The sequence below is a fragment of the Triturus cristatus genome, chromosome 8 (assembly GCF_964204655.1).
Source record: "Triturus cristatus chromosome 8, aTriCri1.1, whole genome shotgun sequence".
NCBI classification, from domain to species: Eukaryota; Metazoa; Chordata; class Amphibia; order Caudata; family Salamandridae; genus Triturus; species Triturus cristatus.
Genome location: NC_140591.1, coordinates 1,394,630,465 through 1,394,653,283, shown reverse-complemented (window position 1 = coordinate 1,394,653,283; position 22,819 = coordinate 1,394,630,465). Strand labels below are relative to the sequence as shown.

Here is a 22,819-nt window from a genome sequence, read left to right as displayed (position 1 = left end):
CACAGTAGGGTACAAAGAAGTTAATTATGGGTTTCAATAATTAGGTGCAATGAATTGAAAATATGAGATGGTGGTAAAAGAGCTAACGTCCTCAAATTTGGCAAAGGCTTAGCACTTTGCTGAAAGTGGGGTGTTAAGCACCAAGTAATAGATTCAAGGGGACAATTGCCACAGAGAACAGAAACATGACATTTCCATAGAAAGCACAAATCAACACAAAGGCTCTTAACTTGACCCTCTGTCCCAAGGGTACACGCACAATTTGATCACAACAGTCAAGGTATGCTCCCCGGGGGAACTATTGTCAGCAATCTGGCTGCTTTATAATGTTACACCAAGTCGGTTGTAAGTCTGAGAAAGACACCACTGCCATAAACCTGTATTGACAAAAACCAGAAATACAGTCAGCTGAATTCTGTCGAGTGGTCAAGTAGGCAAATAGCCTTTCAATAGACTTAAATGAAAAAACTGTTTTACCACAAGAGCCACTTGCGGTGCCAATGATCATCAGGGGTCAAGAAGAAAGGTTTTTGGCTGTCTAGCTGGTTCAAGACATGTCTGCGGGCAGGTGACAATATGAAGTGCATCTTTGCCTGTGAAATTTAGGTTTGGAAATGTTGACCAGTCCATTTATTGAGGGACAAAGCAAAAAGCACAGAGTTCATTTCTTAAACATGTCCTGCCCCATGCCAAGGGAAATGGAGAGGACCAGAAATTGAAAACTCAACACAGCCACCCAAGAGAATATCCGGGAGATTGCACCCAAGGTGAACCAACACAGAATAAATGAATCCAAACTGCTGAGTCCTATTTGGCCAAGGAGAAGCTTTACCTTTTTGAAGCAGTGAATGTTGCAGGACTGTAAATAGAATCCTTCTCAAACTACAGGCCAGATTACATCAATCATGCTTTGGAACGCCAATTTGTTATGAAGACAAATGGTGCGGGATGGTGTTGTACCCTTGTGTTAATAATGTACAACTGTGCTGGTAATTATTCCTAAAATATCAGGAGTTTTAAAAAAAACATTTTTGTAGCCAAGTATAACTCTTTTTATGTAATCTGGTAAAGGAGTCAATCTTCGGCATAGAACTTTGCATTTGTATACAAAATTGTAACTGTACAAATGAACCACTGTATGACATTTACAGCATTTAGTTTGTAAGAAAGTCGCAGTTATGCATAAAAATAGCAAACAGTATGCAAAATAATATCCCCCTCTACGAAAAAATAGTTTAAAAAAGCATTGCTCAACAACACAACTGAGTAGCACTAAGTTTACACCAAAGATGATACACTGGCAACTGGGGCAAAACAAAACACCACCCTGGCATCATTATGAGCGCACAATAATTACACCACTGAACTTATTTGATATAGTGCAGACCAAAAAATGCATCTAACGTTTAAGCAGAAGTCCAAGATACATGCTTGAATGCCTGCATATCCATAGGGGATAATTTTACATGTAATACTTCTTGGGAATAATTTACATAGTTAGTGGTTAGCTTGAAAAAAATCTAGAAAGGATACACCTTTCGTGGATGCCACAGCGGCTGGCATGGCATGGGTTATAGACAAAAATGAGGGCCAAAAACTTTAATTTTGGTTAAGTGGGTCAGTATAGTGGTACGTATGCTTTCTAGGAGGAAGTACTCAACTGTTCCAGACGCCTTACCTAAATATGCACCAATGATCTGGTAGAGGAGTGAAGAGCTGATATGTTGAATGTTGTTTTGTATGAACCTATTCTAAGTTACTTTAAAAATATTTATATATGATTTATGTTTTATTAAGGAAAGTTTAGATTGGTGACCTGTACGGTCAATGCTACGTCATTGAATGGAAGTGAACTTGGTGGGAGAAAGTGTAATAGTTATGGTTGGGGCAGCAATGTGTGACAAGAAATGTTGTAAAAGTTGGTCTGATGAGTATCTCCAATGAACCCGCATTCAGAACGGGGCATATGACATATGTTTCTTTATCTGATAGGAACGAGTAGACATCATTTTTGGAAATCAAAATTGATCCTTATTTTACATTGCACACTAATTTTCAAAATTTAGATTTACATTAAGTTTAAGTGGCAATTCCTCATATCAACAAGAACCTTTCAAGAAATAAAGCAGAGGATTTATTTATGTATTACTTTATTATCACGGCATCAGGCTGCCTTTCGGGCACTTGATACAAAAGGGTAGAAGTGAGTAGAACTGGCTGAGTATTGGATGAGTGAGGTTGGCATAGTCAGGGTAGTTGTTGGGTTAAAAACAACAATCGGGAATAATGTTAAACAGCAACTGTCCCAATATTAAGGACTGATGTGTTAAGGGAATTTTTAACTGCACTTTGGGTTGTGTTAAACGTTACACATGTTGACAGTTTACATATTTGTGCAGCATGTTTTGTGGATGTTTGTCTGCACAGGGAGTCCGTTGCATCAGGTGGATGCAACACTTAAATACATATGGGGGACACGTGTCATGTACCTTAACAACAAGACTGTGGTAACAACTCTCACTTACAGTAAAGAAAAATCCAGCGCTCGCAAGTGCCGCGGGGTCTGTCCTGGCGAAGAAAGGCCAGTTCTTGAAGGAGTCCAGTCTCTGCTCCTCCGGCTCTGAACCTCTCCACACTCGGTACTTCTGGTGGGACCTGGATACGCATGTCATACTTGGGGACATTCCCCACCTCTTTCCCTTGAATAAAGTCACAGTCAGGCTGACATTTCAAGTGGTCGCGGTGCAGGGAAATTCTGAGATTGTGGAGCACAGCACTAGCCCACACAGCAGAAACACTGCATACTGCTCGCCACACCGGTGCTGTAGAAGCCCGTGCTGGCCATCTGAGGGGACCAGGACGAGACAGGCTGCAAATAAAGGAATGTTTTCAACCCTAAGGGTAAAGAGCTGACGCAGACGTGAAGACAACTGCGCGCTGCCGCGCACCATATAATTTAAAAAGAGACGACGTGCAACGACGTCGAGCGTAACGTAAGTTACGTAACCTATCACATCCAAGCAAGACTGATGTGTTGTGCTTGCTGGCTGCCGACGGGGCCCCTGGAGCGTGGGGGCCCCCCCGCAACGCGGGGGCCTGTGTTACGCCCCTGGCTCTGCAGTCTGCACCACAGTGACCGGCCCTTTTCTGTCACCCCGCGTGAGGGTGTCACCCGGTGCGGTCCGCACCCCCCGCACCCCCCTAGTGACGCCACTGACTATCAGGGGTTAGACTAACGCACTTTAGTGTTGGTGTTCGCATCACGGTACTACAATGCATTAGTCACGCATCATAGGACCCCAGGAACCACCCCACAATGAGGCGCGGCATGTATACATTGACTTGCGCTGCCAGGCACTGACATTTTCGCCTCGTTATTGGTGCCTAAAGTCATTTTTTAATTCACAGCGGGTCTGTGTTATCATGGTGGGCCCGGCCACCCTGGTCTTCAGATCAAGCTGCTGAGAGCCCGGCCTCTGAGTATGGGCTGGACCACATGGTCTCAGCAAACACTGATAGTTGCCTAAAGCAAATGCTTTCATAATCAGTTTCCCAAAGTGCTTTGTAAGGACAGATGTAGAATTTGCTTTAACATATGCTAGTGTGTTTCTTCTCTGGCATGGTATCTATGCAGAGGGAGTACAGTAGGGCTCCCCTTGCACAGAAATAACATTTGTGTCCTGCCTCGTCAAACTAGAGCAGTTTAGCAGCAAAATGCTTGAGGATCCTTATTCTGTTGTCAAAATAAGTCTGGATCTGCAAAAAACCACATATGTCTGATACTGTGCGAAAACACTACTTTGTGCACTACCTGTTCCAATGTTACAATGCAAACTGGTAACCATGTTGTCTCTCTGGTGTCTCTCATACCCTATTCAAGGATGTCCCTTTCACTACCCAGGACAGGCCAATTGCTATAATTAGTATAGATATTAGGAACAGACATACTAGAGAAAATGCCATTCTCCATAACATTTTGGAGAATTTCCTAACAAAGGTTGCATTTTATAATGCACATTGTCCCTGCAGGATTCACGAACATCACTGATATTTTAAAAGGATTTGACACTATGTGCTGGGGCCTCAGAAGAGAAGTGAAAATATGTTTTCGTATCCTATTAAGAGGCATGATTTCTATTGAAGTGATCTCTTTGCGGGACATTGCCCATCCGCCACACAATCTATGTGTTAGTGACACTGAAGAAATACATACATTCCTTGTATGATAGAACACCATTCATTGAAAAGTTATTTCAAGCATCTATCTTTTTTGCCAGTTCTTTACGCCTGTTGGTTTCCAGCATGTATGTAGCTTTCACATTATGTGAGAACTGCTCACCGTGGGATGTTATCTTACAATTTTATTGTGATTTAGGATAGTGCAGATTCCAGGCAGAGTAATTGACCGGCAGTAATATTGCCAACTGATTGGCACTCACTTATTTAATTGCAGGTGGAACCGAAGATGCATTGGGAATCAAACCCATGACTTGCCAGTCACACGTCCCAAAATCAGGAGAGAGTACCCACAAAGTTCAATATTCTGAGACCTGTGCGGTTGTGCAGCCTCAAGCAAGCATACGCTGTAACGTCCCGATGTACAAACTAAACACACACCTTTGGAAAACAGTCAGGCAGCGGCACCTTTCTGAAGAGGGAATTAAAAACATTTCAAGAGATCATTTTTTATTTCACAGAAGGAATTTTTGGAGCATTGGCAAAATGAATCGTTTTGAAACAAGTTAGCGATAACTGGTTCTAAAGTGCTTTACATCGAAATCTGTAGAAGATGCTGGTTTAGTTGTCAAGACTAGTTCGTCTTTTTAAACCTCTGTTAGTATCCCTTTAAGCACTGTCAAATGCCTACACATATTGCCAAATCCACTAAAAGATGTTTGTTGTAATTGGGTCTGAACAATATGGTAAAAATGCACAATTTATCACAATTTTTAGTATGTGCTCTAGCAATAGCTCCGCCCCCACTGTTTCAAGTGCTAGCCTCACCTCTATTGGCTGAATGGTTAGCCCCACCCCACACCCTGAAGTTCAGGTCTAGTTTTGCCCCTGCCTTGTTGCCTCAGAGCTGAGATTGCTCTCCTTTGCAGGAGTCTGAATGAGTCCCTCTCCCTGAGCGGCTCTACCCCACTCCACAACAATTGTTTCTGCTCCAGCAGTCCCAAGTGACCTCTGTCCCAGGCCTTTCTGTCTGCTTATAAAAACCTCAGTTCCTGCTCCCTGTGCAGCAGGTCACTTTTTAGAAAGTCCAGTCCTCAAGCCACTATGTCTCCCCTCTGAATGACCGGAGGGTATCCCACCGCTCTGAGAGGATCTCAATCTGTGCTCAAGACTTTCTATCCCTTTTACCCTCGCGTCACGCCGACGTGTTCTTTTAACTAGGAACTAGTCGGGCGTGCGAGTACCAGACTCCAGCGGCTGGTGAGGTCTTAGGTTTACGGTATTTTCCTCAATACGGAATCGTGAGTATTTATACAATATCGCCCTTACCACAAGGCTGTGCCCGCATGAATGATCCGTAAGCTTTAGAGTTCTGGACACTAGGGGATGTCCGTATGCGTGAACCGTATGCTTCAGGTCTTTTGATCCTTTTCTGTCTCCATGACCAATGACCAGACACTACCACTAGCATGTTTTCCTCTTATCCACTATTGTGTTGTCCTTGAGTATGTCCGGAACCATGCTAACAAGCGCTACTTGCTGTATTGACAGCGTCCCATGTTTCTCCCACGCTACTCCCCACTCGCTAATCTGACGCGGTTTGGAGTTTCCAACGTGTCACTTTTAGCGTCCCAGCCCCTTTCGTGTCGGTCGCTGATGGGGATTTGAGCGATTTAATTCAGACTCTCATGTACCCATGGTTTTACGGGTAACCAACACAGTGACGTGTATTTAACCTGTGGGTGACAACACATTATTTATCACTCGAGTTGCTCGTGATGTTGCTTGGCCATAGTTGCAGACTGTGCCTTCTGTTAATTAACTAATACTTCAATACACTATGAGGTTCAACGCAACATAGGTTTACAATACCTTGCTATGTTTTTCTTTTTACCTTTCTTCTTACCTTTCTGTTGTTTATCTGCTTTCCATATCCTAGGACACTAAAATTTAGTGCTCTCCCACCCTGGCCTTGAATTCGTCACAGCCTATGAGGGTGAGTTTTGTAACACTACTCTTGGTAAATTGACGCAGCCTATCCCTGGCTGGTCAATGTATTGGTTTTTTATATATTTTACTGCTGATAGCTCGAAACAAGTCCTACACACGTTTGCTCACAATCGATGCATGTCACGGTTTCATTGACATCACCTATTGTCTACAGCTAACCTGATATCTCGGATTGTTTTTAATGTAATGCTTATATTTGTAATTTTCCTTTTTTTCTTTCGCAGGTTGTGTTATTTTACTCGTGGTACCACACATTTTTAGGGTGCTGTACGTGTGGTCACCAGTGATACCTCTTAGAGGTTGTGACCACCACCAAAAAAGTGTAGGTAGCCGTATCATTTTTTGGTCCTGAAGAATTGCCATTTAATACATTACAAGGCAAGAAACATGTTGACCCTCTGATCTTTTTAGCACATTTACTCACACACCTAAAGGTGAGATATATGCGTATTATTCTGTTTTTAATCAGGATGGTGACCATGCTTTATTAAAATTGTTTGAAGTGGATCACCTACCCCTGTTTTAGTTCACTTACTTCTCACTTCACATGCACCTACACCAACTATTAAAAGTAACTTCCCCCACACACCTCACTCATCGGCGTTGGAAATAAAGATCTCCGACAGGAAGGCCCCATTTGGGTGCCTGATCGGGCATTGCACCGCCGGCCCGATAAGGAGCAAGACCCGGTGATGATTCAAGACACCCGCTTGTTGGGTGTGTGAGGGTCTTCTTTTCCAGAAGGAGTGACCTTCACTCCTGCGTATCTCATTATTCTCACAGTGTCACCCTGGTATCTTCTAGTGATTCTAACACACCTTGCGTTAATTTTAGGAACTGCATACCTCTTTGTTTTCACTGATTGATGGGCATGTATGCTGGACCTGTATGAATAATAAGATAGATTATTATTTATAAGCCCCTTTTTTCCCTCTATTTGTTTGAGACTGATATTGCATTATCACAAATTGTGCCACTTTGACATACATCATCATTGACTGCCCATCTCGGAGACTCAAGATTTGCGAGAATGTGTTCCAGTGTCGCGTGAAACTCTCCACTCTGTCCTGATATCCGCGTGGGTCTTCTAAGTACGACTCCATTTTGAGAATTCCTTAGTTGACAATGGTCATCGACGTGCTTAAATTTCTCACGGTGTCCATGATTGGAGCTCTCCCTGAGTCGGCTGGCCTCCACGGGGTCCGCTTCCAAATTCCTAGTTTAGATCTAGGGTCTGTTGGGAGGGAGCTGTTGTCCGAAAAATATCCAGTTTCGTCCTAGAGCACTATGACTTTCGGTGCCTGTGGTGCCATGATGCCCTCCATACACGAGTAACCACGCCCTCAGCGTCACTTTACTCAACTGGTGAAAAACAAAAAGCTCTCACTCTTACTGGCAGTTCTGCAATTATTTGCCTGGGGCAGCGACACCGCAGCCACCACCTGGCTGGGCCCTGTACTTCCTCTGTTGTTTTTGTGGTGGGGGGGCACTTAAGTTTGCGGCAGTCGTTTTACTAGAATCAATTCCCTGCAGGAATCACTCGTGCAACGCCATCGATTACTGGCCCCAAACTCTGGAAAATATGGGGGCAGGAAGGTAACAGGACTCTTCCTCAGGGCTTTCAAGCGTCTTTGTCAACTACTCTCAGCATTATCCCTGCGGCGCCATCTTTTGTGCGCTGCAGTGGCAGCTGCCTTCTTGCTGTTTTCTACCACATGGGAGGCAACCCGGTCCAGTGAATTTCTCCCCGAAGAGGACCACAATATTCTAGGACTGGGACTCGCTACCTTGTGCTCAACAATGGCCACCTTAAGAGCACCCCACGCCGAACCTGACTGGGAACAAAATCAGATCTTGCCAAAAATGTTCAATCAAGTGCCCAGCTTATATGTTAAAATCAGACACCACTCGCTCCCTCCATCTTTCTTTACAGTCTCTTTCCAATCCCTCTCGTTTAGCCTGCTACCATAAACCGTTTTGTAAAGTGAGAAAGTGGCTGGGGCTGTTGACCTAAGGAAAAATGGCCTTCAATGGCTGCAGCCCCATGAGGAAGAGCCCGATGGAATAAATGGCCGACCCGGCTCTGCATCCGGGCCCAAAACAGGTCAATTCAAAACGGTCAGTAAAAGATTAAAGTGAGTACATTCACATTTTGGAATAGAAAATATAAATCTGTACTTGCAAATTGTGAACACAGCCCTGTATGTGGTGACACATAAATGTTAATGGATAGAGTAGTGACAGGTGAGGGATGATGAGCCGAGTCCAGAGTCCATACACATTTTATGGCATCTTCGTTTTTAGGTCGAAGGACCGTCCGGTCTGCCGAAGGCAGAACCGGAAGTCCGGAGAATTAATGATTCTTAGAGTGGCTATTTAGCCCGCCTCTCTTTTTGCTTCTCCTCCATTGGCTGGCTTCCTAAACGGAGGGCAGCCATTGGAGGAGAGAGCTGTCCCTCCAAATAGACTCCGTCTTTTTCAGATTCGGGGGCGTTTTTTAGGCGTGTTTTTCTCTCCTCCAGCCAATGGCAAGAGGAGAGAAAAGAAAAACACGCCCCCGAATCTGAAACCGCCGCTGCGTTTCTCCGAGGCATTTCTGCTTCGCCTCGGAGAAAGGCAGTGGTGTGCTTGTCCTCTCCCCCTGCTCTCTGCTCCCTCGGTTTGAAGGTGCTAATGAAGCCGTGCGGTGTTGCCTTTATTGCAGTTTCCCCACTTCTTTCGAGTGCGGTCGAGTTGTGGGTGCCACGCTCTCTGCAGTCCTGCTACATGTATCGCCGTTTCCAGCCCTGCTTTCAGTGCCCACAACAAGGCGTGATTGCTTGTTTCCGCGCAAGTCTGTCTAGATTGTGTCCGAATGCACTGAAGCATGTAGGTCTCAAAACGAATGCGTACATCCCTATACCCTGGCCCTACAATAGACATTAGGATAATTATAAAGAAGTTGTTAAAACGATCCTGTTTCCGAAGCTAGACAATAGTTGTAAAGTCCGAACATTAAATAAAGCGCTAAAATCAGAGGATGCCCTGTTCTATATAGTGCTACTAATTCTCGGTGTCATTCAGTTGCAGACGAGCTTCCACATACCTGCCTACCTCTGTCAATCCGGCTTCTACGCCAGTAGGGCGGAGGAGCGTGCCTTGTGACAGTGCTTGTCACACGGCAGCCACATGGCGCAGTGTAAGTATTAGCAGCCCGGCTCGCGCAAGCGGCGCAGAAGCTCCGGTCAGACACCGCTTCTGCTCCCGTGCAGGGCGAGGCTTTCACCACCCTCATCAGAATGAGTGCGTGGCTCTCACAAAAAGCCCTTCTCCCTAGTTAGAATGCATACCACTGGGGAAAGCGCGTGATTATGGTAATCCGCAGGATCGACTCTCCGTACTCCCGGGCTAATGGTTAGTTGGCAGATGCCAAGAAACTGACAGATCACTTGAGGTCCACGTGCGCGCATTTCTAACACTGGGAACGCGCGTGCTTAAACACTTACAATGTGTAGCTGTTTAAAAGAGGTCCATCGGCAGTTCTACATTGTGCATGATTCATCAGAAATGGCTAGAACACAAGGGGTGTTGGGGGGGCACCCTCCTGTCTGTACACTCCGGGGGTCTACCTCCTACATTGTGCACTCCTCTCCGATGTGCCACCGAAATCAAAGATGTGCAAATTATTCATAAATGCAATAATGGGGACACAACGTGTTGCATTGAACATACTACTGAAATTCCTATTTTTTATTGATAGCTCCCACGGGGCTCCCTATACCGTATTCCCATTAAAATATCCCAAACAATCTGCTTCTTCTGCATTTTGTGTGCCTGACGCATTGATTTGATGTTGTTACCCTGCACTGTTTCGCAACTTCACCCGTGCAATGCAACGAACTATAGGAATTGTTTGTTTGAAAGTGATGCCATGCGTGGATAGTTGGCCGGGGCAGCTGCCCTGGAGTGGCACACCGGCCGGGGAATGGCGAATGGCTCACCGTGTTTACTCTCTCTTCCCAGGCTTAGTTCCATCATGGAGGATGTCGGGCCTCAGAGGGGCACGTGGACTGGCGATGCTAAGGCGGTGCAGCAGTGCCTGACGGACATGTCTATGTCTCTAGCTAGCTCTGTATGTGTAAGTCAGTGGCTCTGTATGTGGATGTCTGTAGCTCTGAATATTTGTGTGGATAGCTCTCTATCTGTGTCTGGCTGACTCTGTATGTGTGGCTCTGTATGTATGTCTGGGGGATACACTTTGTATGTGTGTGGCTCTGTGTGGTTGGTTCTGTATGTGTGTGGGGTTGGCTCTCTCACTACGTCACTCTCTCTCCCTAACTCTCTCTCACACTATCTCTCACTACCTCACTATCGCTCACTATACTACACTCTCTCTCACTAACTCTTTACCTCACTCTCTAACTCACTACTCAACTCTCTCTTTCTCACAGCAACACAATATCACTACCACAGTAACTATCTCTCACTATAACACACTACTTAAAAACTTCACTCTCTCTCTATCTCACTACCTCACTCTCTATCACTACATCACTATCTATTTCTATCTCACTCTCACTACCTCACTATATCACAACACACTCTCTCAAAACTTCACTACATCACTCTCTCACTACCTCACAACTTCACTCTCTTTCTAACTCACTAATTCACTCTCTCTCTCACTACCTCACTCTCTCTCTCTCTCTCAAATACACTAAGTCACTTACACTCACTCTTTCACTACCTCACTCTATCTCACTACTTCACTACATCACTCTGTTTCTATATTAATACCTCACTACCTCACTCTCCCTTTCACTACCTCAATCTTTCACTATCTCACAACATCACTCACTGTTTCTATCTCACTACGTCAGAAAATACCTCTCACATTTACTAACTCACCCTTTCACTACCTCACTATCTACCTCACTCTCTCTCACTACATAACTCTCTATACATCACTACTCCCCTCTATATCACTATCTCACTATCTCACTACTTCTCTCTCTAAAAAGATCACTACCTCACTCTCTCACTACCTCACTCTCTATATCACAACTTCACTCTCTCTCTAACTCACTACATCGCTCACTCTCTATCTCTCTACCTCACTCTTTCTATCTCACTAACTCACTTTCACTGTCTCTTTCACTACCTCTCTCTATCTCACTACATCACACCACCACTCTGCTTACATCTCACTACCTCACAATATCCCTCTCCCTCACTACATCACTGTTTCACTACCTCACTCTCTCTCACTACCTCACTACTCCACTACCTCACTACTCCACTATCTCACAAATTCTCTCTCTCAAAACATCACTACCTCACTCTCTAGCTCACAACTTCACTCTCTCTCACTACCTCAATCACTCTCTATCTCACTAACTCACTCTTTCTATCTCACTAACTCACTTTCACTCTCTCTATCTCTCTACATCACAACATCACTCTATGCTTATATATCACTACCTCACAACATCCCTCTCCCTCACTACCTCACTCTTTCACTACCTCACTCTCTCTATCTCACTACCTCACTCTCTCTCACTACCTCACTCTCTATTTCAATACCTCTCTCTCTCTCTCTCTCTCTCTCTCTATCTCACTATCTCTCTGCTAATGCAATAGGTATCACATATGCAAACAAAAAGCTAATGCCAATAGAAATGACAATGCCATTTACTTAGGGATACAAAAATGATAAAAAAATTATGAGCAATACCAATAGCTCTACCTATAATATTGCCAAGACCATTGCATTGTAAATGCTTGTTCTGTTTCCAAACATGTAAAAGCATGCCATGCACAGATTAAATTGAACATCACTTGGTCGTCAACATTTTAGCGCCCTGTGGCCTTAAGGCAGAAACCGATAGTGGTAAATACTCTAAAACTTCACAATCCTAGCTCAGTCGGATGTTTAACTTCACTTGCGATTTCCTAATTTTGAGATAAACACAAAGCTGATCATTTGTACTCTTGTTTTGGTTTATTATTAACGCTGTGGTATCTGCACACAATACGGGGTCCAGATTGTTGTGCCAACAGTGCAGAAGTACCACTGCCTGCTTTAAATGTCCCCTGTTCAAGATCTAGGTCTCCAGATGCAGGTAGGAACCGATAATGAATGACCGCCGATTAAAGACCAGGGCAGCTGAGGGCAAAGCGCCTTAAAGCTGGTACAACACATGATGCACCCATCAAGAACACGTCTTCTAAATCACACAGGTGAAGCAGAGCGAACACAGTAGGAACGCTGGAGCAGGTGGGTTACAGAGCCCATCACTGGCCCCCTGCTGCTCCGGGGCCTGCACAATTCCAATGCTCCGACGAGAATCTCTATTCAAGGAACAGCGCAAGTGGAACAATACATGCAAAGTCACATGAAATCAAACGTTATCTACCCGGCACACATTATGACCTACGGTCCTTGAAGATGATTACTCTGACTAGTAATGTGCGACGGAGAATGCACGCACGACTGCAGGCACAGGGACACACCCAGACTGATGTTTGAAGAACCTTGAGCAGAGGCAGACCACTGCGGTCTCTCATCAGATCTCTCGTCTGATAAGAAGGGGGCATTGAACGTCTCTTGCGAGTAAAACCTTGAACCGAAGCCAAAGGTGGCAGTGGAAAAAACGTCATGGATTAAATACAACATTCGGACAAGTACATGCCAAAAATGCTAACTTCAGTCTGGGAAACCTGGGCAAGGTCGTGAACTCGCTGTATGTCCCACCAGAGGCACAAGACAACACAAGATCAGCTAGAGGCGGACCAGGGGAATGACCAGGAGCCTGGACCAGGGGAATGACCAGGAGCCTGGACCAGGGGAATGACCAGGAGCCTGGACCAGGGGAATGACCAGGAGCCTGGACCAGGGGAATGACCAGGAGCCTGACCCAGGGGAATGACCAGGAGCCTGACCCAGGGGAATGACCAGGAGCCTGACCCAGGGGAATGACCAGGAGCCTGACCCAGGGGAATGACCAGGAGCCTGACCCAGGGGAATGACCAGGAGCCTGACCCAGGGGAATGACCAGGAGCCTGACCCAGGGGAATGACCAGGAGCCTGACCCAGGGGAATGACCAGGAGCCTGGACCAGGAGAATGACCAGGAGCCTGGACCAGGAGAATGACCAGGAGCCTGGACCAGGAGAATGACTAGGAGCCTGGACCAGCAGAATGACCAGGAGCCTGGACCAGGGGAATGACCAGGAGCCTGGACCAGGGGAATGACCAGGAGCCTGGACCAGGGGAATGACCAGGAGCCTGGACCAGGGGAATGACCAGGAGCCTGGACCAGGGGAATGACCAGGAGCCTGGACCAGGGGAATGACCAGGAGCCTGGACCAGGGGAATGACCAGGAGCCTGGACCAGGAGAATGACCAGGAGCCTGGACCAGGAGAATGACCAGGAGCCTGGACTAGGAGAATGACCAGGAGAATGACCAGGAGCCTGGACCAGGAGAAAGACAGGAGCCTGGACCAGCAGAATGACGACTACAGCCAAAAGAAACGGGTACGGCAATCCAGAAGAAGAGAAAATCAAAAAAGCAAGGTCTACAGACCTAAAACTACCATGCAAAGACAATACCCAGCAGAAGGATGCTTATACCACCCATGTGGAAAAATGAAGGATATTTTTAATTTCCCTCTAAATGCAAACTATCTCCACTGAATCTGAATGATTTTGCTCTACCTCGTGTTAATTTGCCTGCACAAATATTGTTAAGAAGAAACACAAATCCAAAGATCTAAATGATAGGGTAACTAAGGAGGCAAAGCAGCACCAAAAAAATGGAAGCAAAAAGGGTCAAGGACCAGAAAAACAATGTAATTTACTCCACAGAGTATACTGCAAGTAAATAAGTAAGACCAAATCACCCAAAAATGTAATTTGGCAAAGGAATGCCACCCCCACTTTTGACCGTCAATTTACATGTATGCGACATTCAGATCAAAGGGAGTGTTTCTCACACCAGTGATTACCAGTTAAGTGGATCTGTGTCCCTCAGTAGAACACCGCTCACCTTATCACAACAGGCCAGTGACCCTGTACCTGGATTTTCTTGGTGCTGGAACACAGGGCCCAATTTTACCGGACGGCAAATCCATCTGGTAAAATCAGTTGGATCAGACACTGGAGAAGCGGGTACAAGTGCAGATAAGACCACAGTTCAATCAATCAATCAAGGGTTTCTAGAGCGCAAGCTACTCACCTGGAACGGGTCTCAAGTGTCCGGAGGTTCATTGGGTTCCATGGCAGAGCCAGGTCTTGAGGTCCTTTAGGAACTTAGGGAGCGGTGCAGTCTGACGGAGGTAGAGAGGGAGGGAGTTCATTGGCCACGAGTAGGGAGAAGGAGCGCCCTCCTGATCTGCTTTTCTTACTCCGAGGTACCGGTGCGAGGGAGAGCTGGGCTGAGCGGAGAGAGTGCTGGGGAGCGTGGCACACAAGGGGGTGGTTCAGGTTGGCGGGTCCGGTTTTGTGGAGGGCCTTGTGAACCCCTTCTATGGGCAAAGAGGATCCATGATGGCTCCCTCTGCTTAGCCCCATCCTCTCCTGCCCACTGACTCCTGCTCCTCAGCCCTCTGCTCCCATTTACCACTTGCTAAGAGGAGGTGTTAAATGACGACGGTCATCCACATGAATTAGGAATTCCATGTGTAATTTGACTAAGAAAAAACGATCAGCAAGGTTAATCCCCATTCTGCTGGAATTAAGTCGACTCGTATAGTGCTGGGGGGGTGTTTATGGGTGGAGCGTTAGCACCCCTCTACTACCATGCAACTGGCAATCAGGGCCTATGTAGCAGAAAGGTTAGGAAAGGAAGGTCTCCATGGATTTTCAACATTCTCAGAGGGACAACTGACATAGATCACAGTCAATCCAGGCTTGCAATGAATGCACTAGTACTTTCTCCCTGGCAGTCACAACTTAGCTGTAAGTACTGCTAAGGTAATACGTTCATACATCTGGGCATTCATTATACCCAATCAGAGGTAGCAAAAGTGACCTCACACCCAAGGACCACAGGGCTACATTTGTTAATTGTGGCCTGCAGCAACATCACATCCATGTGACATACCCACACATGCTACATACAACAGGTACACACAACACACAATTAAAGAAAGAACCCTAGCGACTGGGCGCTGAGGAAATTTATGTAGTAAATACGAATCCAACGATTTGAAGTCATTGAAAACCAAGTTTATTCCAGATAAGGGAGAGCGGCAAAGGCTCGACTGAGTCACCCGCAATACAACTGTCATCTCGTCAACCGGTATTAACTGCCCGTTCCATTCCCCAGGCATTCTCCCCCACGCGCTTAGTAGCAACCTTGTGCGACGGGGAAAACGCCAAAATGACACATCGTCCCTTTTTATACATTGATAAGGAACAGAAGGCAAAATTCAGATGCCTAAGCCATACAAAAATACTGAAGAATACAGTTTAAACATACAATGGAATGAAGGAGTATAACAATGGTACGAGATACCACATCATCGCACTACAAGTAAGAAAACTCTGTACTAATGCATAGAAAGGCGTGCCACCATAATATTAACCAACAATGTATTCATTATACTTGACAGGCAATTTCACATGTCTACCCAGACATGTACCTTTCGCTCCGCCTTCCACATCAGATACTCTGGGTTTCCAGCGGCAATGGTGACTCATACAACACTGGAAACGCAGCACTCTCCATGTGTACCATCAGTTTGTGTTCCATCTCTTGGCGCCGAAGGGCTCCCATCTCTATACTCCCCATAGGGATTGGTCCCAGTACTCCAATTATCCAAAACAATCCGAATCCCAAATCCATGAATTCAAAGGATGGTCACAGCCCCTCTTCCATGACAAGATTTTGTGGCATTTGGCCAGTTTTCCGAAATGCCAAACCTTGCCGTCTTCCAATTCAGCAGAACAAGCAAAGACCTTCCTCACTCTCAATAGTTCTGAACAATGGCTACTGCCTTTCCTAACCACCCTGAAAGACTTGACCCGCAACCACTCCCCTTCACACAAGGGTACCATTTTGGCACCCCTCTTCTTGTCAAAATACTCCTTGTACATGCTGCGGGCTTTCTCAAGATTAGATAACCTCTGGCGACCATTTGCACTGCAATTCCTGAGACATCAAGCCAAATTGTCTTTAGTGAAAAGGATCTCTACCCCTCAAAATTTTAAAAGGGATTGTACCCAGTTACCGTGGGTGTGATGCGATATGTCTACACCAACTTATTAAGTTCCAGCTCCCAATTCTTACCAGCATTGATAGCTGCTTGAACATTGCCCATGATGACTCTGTTGAACCTCTCAACATCACCATTACAAGCGGGATGATACACAGAAGTCTTCTTTTCCTTGATTCCATTCCTTTTGAAAACAAGTAAACTTCTCAGGAACAAATTGTGGTCCATTATCGCTCAAAAGTGCCTTGGGGATGCCCTCTCTCAAAAATACAGTTTTGAAAAATGTAACAATACAGTGACGGCATCAAAAGTCCCACAGAAACTCAACTAAGGCCATGTAGAATACATGTCAAACAATACCAAAATGCATTTAGGCATGCTCCTACCATCCAACACGGGACCAACCAGAATATCAATAGCTAAGTCTTCCCACTGACCTGAAGGTATTACTCTAGAGCCCAAGGGTGGTCTCAGCCCAACTAGAAACTTATCAGCATTGATACAATATTTACACATTCTGACAAATTTCTCCATAGCAGTGTCCATACTGCGCCACCAATACAAATTCTTAAGTCTAAGTCTTACATTCTTCTTCAATCATTTTTTTTGTCTGGCCAACCCTGCAATGTATAATCTTTGATCTTGCTCAAAGTAGAGTCCTTCTTGTCAGCAATTTCCCAATCAGCCTCAGCAATATTCCCAGCATCACATTCCACGCTTGCAACACTAACCATCCCACTCACACACTTCATTACCATCTCCTTGTAATGGCGATCTGCTGAGATAGTCGGCTACTCTGTTCTTTTTCCCTGGGATGTACTCAACATTATACGCATAATCAAGTAAGTGAAGGGACTTTCTAGCTGTACGGGGAGTGGCAATGCTTGACCCTTTGTGGTTAATACCTTCACCAGTGGCTTGTGGTCCATCCGTATCATGAACTCTTTACCCACACAAACTGTCTGAACTTTGTCGTGGCTCATACACATACATTTCCCGTTTAATTAAGGAATATTTTTCTTCAGGTGAGGTCAAGGATCTGGAAGCAAAGGAAATGATGCTCTCTACCCCATCACTTGAAATCTAGGACAGGACTATACCAAGTCCTTTACTGCTGGCATCAGTGGTAATCACCGTTTTAGCTCTATGATAAAATTCTTGTAAGGGTATTGCCTTACAAATGCAAAGTTTAACCAGCTTAAATTACCTTTGACACACTTCACTTCATTTAAGCTCTTGCCTAGCACATAGGAGTTGACTCAGGTGATACATTTTTTCGGCAAATCCTTCAACAAATTTGGCGTAAAATTCGTCTCAGCCCAAAAATGATTTCACTTCATCTTTACGTGAACGGGCCGAGGCATCCCTAATAGATTCCAAAATGTCCTTTTTGGGAGTGATACTAGAACCACACACCACCTGTTCCCCAAATTTACACTTGTCTACCTCAGCAGTCAACCTACAAGCTTTAAATTTTTCTAAGACCTCATAAAGGCTACGCTTTTGCTCCTGACCATAATCGATATGACATCCTGGAAGTAGGCTACCCCCGGGAGGTCTTTAAAAAGTCTATGCATGAGTCTTTGAAAGACTGCAGCTACTGTGGCCAGTCCGAATGGCATGCAAATAAATCTGAAACACCCTACTGGCGTTATTAATGCAGTTAAATCTATGCTGTCAGGAAGTAAGGTCACTTGGTGGTACCCTGACGCTAAATCTATTGTAGAGAACCACTTGATACCTTTGGTCAAGGCCAGCAATTCATTTATCTTAGGCAGCGGGAACTTGTCCACTACAATATTTTTTATTGAGTTCCCTCAAATCTATACATAACCTCAATTTACCGTTACCCTTCCTGGCCACCACAAGTGGTGCCATCCACTCTGCACACACCACTGCCTCTATAATCCCTTTACGTTCTAAGTCCTCCAGTAGCTTTGTTACTTCTTCCCTCACACTGAAAGGAATATTCCTCACCTTATGAGAAACTGGTACAGCATCCTTCTTTAAGCCAATTTTATGAACAAGGTTCTTAAGATTCCCAATTCTGCCTGAAAACACCTCTGGATGTGGTCTCTTAAGCTTTCCTACAAAACACAACTTAGTGTCCTCTACTCCTAGTACTTGGTCCATACTGTTGGAGTTTAATCTAATGTTAAAGGCTTTTTGATCTACCCACCCCAAAAACCGAAGGACCAACCTCAGACACATATAGTTTTCCCACCGTCACTCTACTTTTGAATTTAACAGGTAACACACAATATCCACATAACCAAATAAGTGTCCCTTTGGAAAAACACTGCTCGTTGCTACGGGTGGGATTCCTGTTACTTTCGTTTACCTACTCACCACACTCCCACTTATTGTGTTTGGATCCTCCTTGCATTATAGACTGTCTGATATGGGACAGTTCGCTTTCGTACCCTTCGGCAATTACCTTGCACCGCCTCTCTCACCTGTTTGTTTTCATGCCTAATATTCTCCATCTTTTCCCACCACTTTTCCCCTTATTTGAGACAAACATTTTGGTTTTTATGGCTTTTTCTATAAGAGGAATTGATCTATTTTCACTAATCTGACTGCAATGCACCTTGGTGGGTGTCGGTCCTTCTTGAATGCTGGGATAAATAATTTGATGTTATGTATTCATAACTTGCAGCCCTGAAGAAGTCGAGGTATGATTTACTGAACAACGAAACACGTGTTGGCTGTATCAAGTAACAAAAACTGAAGTATACGCGGATTACGTAAAAGTGATTAATTTTGAACTCTGTAATGAATCTGAATTGACATATTGTATGTAAAAGAATTGGATATCAATTGACCCGGACTTAATTTCCTGGATTAAAAGTGGACAACGAGAACACTTGTGTTGAACGACATTATTGACTTTGGACTTCATAGTGTGCTCGGATTGGAGTTCTGATGTGTATTTTGTTCCCTCTTTTGAAGGTCTCATCGCGGTTGCATTGGTTAACTTGTTCTGTCTACATTCCCCTATACACAGTGCCAAGCACCCTGAGTTGTTCTTATACCTGGTTATCAAGAGTACGATCTATTATTACTGTAGTCTGAAAGCCCTATAAACTTCTAATGTAGCCCTTACAGTGGAACCAAGAAACTCCTATCAGGACTTTTTAGAGCACTACCTAACACCAGTGAGGTGCCTTCACTCCTCGCTCCAATCTGGCACCTTGTGAGGTGGCTCACTTACAAAATCTATGGTAGTGGGTATCCAGTAGAACTGTTGTTACCGTGAATGATAACCTGGAGATGTGTCTTCAGTCTCAGCATATGGAAGTAAGAAACTTACAAGTTGACTGACTTCGGTAACTCCCTAGGCACACCACAGGACTAATTCCCTGACTTATCTCCATCCTAAATGATAAATACCTCAGAAATATGCTCACCTACTTACAGCTATAATTGGAAGGGTTTGGGATCAGGAAGAATGTGAAGAACACAGTGTGCATTTCTCTCTAGTAATTAGAATTGTGACATTCTTCTACACAAGACCACAGTTCCTGCGGTAGAATGCACATTATAAATGAATTTAGTTTACTTTAAGAGAGTCTGCACCTACGACTTCAGGCCGATAGGCAGGATTGTTCAGCCGGGTGTCCTCTGCTTATCAGGAGAAAAGAGCTTGAAGAGCTGGACGGTAATGGCGACAGTTGAGAGGTACAAGCAACTGAGGCACCTAGGGGGTCGTCCTAAGCAAACGCCACAGTTTTTTTTTTTAAGTATAATTTTTATTAGCAATTTCAGTGAAAAAAACATCATGCATTATACAACAAACTGTAGCCTAGTTCGGACATTTTGCTAATCATTTGACTCTCACGCCCCCTACTCCCTCCCCCCTACTCAGGTCCCCTAATGAGCGAGCTTCACAATTCAATACAGTATCATGGTGAGAACAGCGCAAGCGTTCCCAGCAATCAAAGCCCCCCGATCCCATCCATGTGTCCCGTTCCAATACCATACAACGGACTCAGCTGAAGCGCATGACCCTATAGCCTATGGAGGTAGTTCATCCGGTGGTGTCAGCAATTCGGTGAGCATTGCTGCCCATGCTCTCATGTCCTCCTCTAGCCTCTCGTCCCTCCTTGTTAGCTTCATATGACACCCCTCTGCATTAATCCATTCCACCATGTCTTTCAGCCAGTCGTCTATTTTCAGGCTTCGGGGAGACAACCACCCTATGACGATTCTGCCTTTAGCCAGTGCTAACCTGATGATGAGGAATTTCCTGCTCCACTTTCTTTTCTTACCAAAAGGGAATCGACCCAAAAGACAATGGGACATCTCCCTGGGGACCTCCTACCCTGTAACCAGGTAGAGCCGATGGACTATAGATCTGCGGAATCCATCTAAATCTGGGCACCTCCAGAGCATGTGTAGGAAATCTGCTTCCTGCTCTCCACATCTGGGGCAACTGAATGATTTCTCAGGGTGTATGACGTGAAGCCGCTTAGGCGTCAGGTATACCTGATGTATTATATTGTATTGGAGTAGTTTAAATCGGACGTTGGTGGAGGTGGACTTGGCCCTTCATGTATAAGTTCCCAAGTTCCCAAGTGTGTGTGTCTAGAGGCACCTCTAGTTGGGATTCCCATTTATCCTGTACCGGGGGCACCGTTATGGGAGTATCCTCCCTAAGGGCCCTATAGAGGTGTGATATCAATTTCCGACCTGACATCAACAGCAGTATCTCTAGTGTATGGGAGACTGGGGGGGTGGGGGTGGTCTCCGGGAACCCAGGCCAAATCTCTTGTGCCGTTGCTGCTACTTGAACATATTACAGGAACTGCCCAGTTCCTAGTTGAAACGTCTCAAAGGCGTCAGTCATAGTTATGAACTGGTTATTGGGGTAAAGATCAAGCGAACTCCATAGTTAGACACAGTGATGGTCACTGTAGGATATGATATGCTTTATAGTGGTATACCGTGGATAAAATTAGAGGAAACCTTAACTTATAATGCAGACTTGGGAGGAGTAGAATGTACGAAGGTATAAGTGGACACTAAAAAAATGAGAGGGCAATTGGGTAGCCACTTTGGACTGTAACATCAACATGTGATAGAGTGCTCCTCAACCCTGCAGGTGTGACATGTAGTTGCAACATAACACAAAGTTCTTTTTTTTTAAACTTATATTAGTGGATGTGATCAAACCCTGTTTCTTGGAATTTAGGTAAAGGTTTAGAGTTGCCTGCAACGAAAAAGGCACCATTTTGATAACCTGTACACACCAATAAAAATAAAATAAAATAGTGCTTGGTCATGTAATGAAGGCTATCTCTCTCCTCTCTGAACTCTATGCTCTTGCCATATACAGCAATACAATGAAGATGATAAAAGTCATCGAGTTGACCCTCAAGTAGTGGTGACCACAGAAGAAGCAAATCTCCGAATCTTTGATGTGAAACAGTGAGGAAAATTCCGAAAAACATGGTGGATGACTGAGTCCTATGTGACCTCTTGTTATTGGGGACCAATGATACTATTTGAGATGTGAGGGTGTGGCTGAATGGGGCGAGTGGCTTTAGTGTGGTCATGGTGTGTTGGGACTTGGGGGGCTAAGAGTGCTGGCAAAATTAATAGAGGTGACTGGTCAGCAACTGTCCAACATAGTGTGAAGGGGTGCTGCCTTTCCATTCTGTTGTCACGGCAAAGCCTGTGACCCTAGTGGGGCTCGCAGGTCATCCACATACGGTCAAAGGATAAATAGGGAAAAGATGTGTTTCACCCCTTATCGTGCAACCATCTTTAAAGACCTTCCTGGTGGTCGCCTGCTCTTTGACCTAGTCTGACCTTAAAGTTGCAAGTCAAGGGCAGGGGACATTTTACAGTATTAGTTGTGAAAATGTAGTTTCTGGAGGGAGCATGCAGGAGGAAAATGAAGAGATCTCTCTGCATCAATAAAATAGAAATTACTAATCTGCTTGCAGCACTTATTGAGGAGAACTGCAATTGCTACTCAGGTCTAGGACAGCCACTGCTAGCTTTGTCTCAGCTGTGATTGCATCGCACCCCATTAGCATTCTGGCACCAATGGTGTGTCATGCTAGTACTATAAGAGCATCAGCTGTGCTACAAGTGTTTTACTTTTGGTCCATCACTGCTCCACATTAATTCAGAACAGTTCCTAGCAAAGCCTACAAGTGGTACAATTATTCCACAAGTCGAAAGCTGCGAGTAATCACACATAAAACTGCTGTGACTTAGCACTTACCTGGCCTGACCAATTCACTGAAGAGTGGAAGCAGGAAACATGGGTCATATAGGTTGTGGCAGTCCTTCACAGTTTCATCTGTAAATAACTTCCTGCCCCCTTCCTAAAAGGTATATACACAAAACAAAAAGTAAGAATAAGCTGATAAAAAGAAAAGTTGTGCTGCAGTCATAAAAATACATTTTCTTATGTGCTATACCA

The 22,819-nt window shown here is 44.9% G+C and overlaps 1 protein-coding gene across 1 annotated transcript in view; it reads right to left on the bottom strand.

Annotated features, from left to right (window-relative positions):
* URB1 (URB1 ribosome biogenesis factor) overlaps positions 1 to 22,819 on the bottom strand; it is an 801,240-nt gene that overhangs the window by 252,820 nt on the left and 525,601 nt on the right. The window contains exon 30 of the mRNA XM_085623119.1: positions 22,619 to 22,721. Coding sequence (XP_085479245.1) covers positions 22,619 to 22,721 — 103 coding nt within the window. The remainder of the gene's footprint in view (positions 1 to 22,618; positions 22,722 to 22,819) is intronic.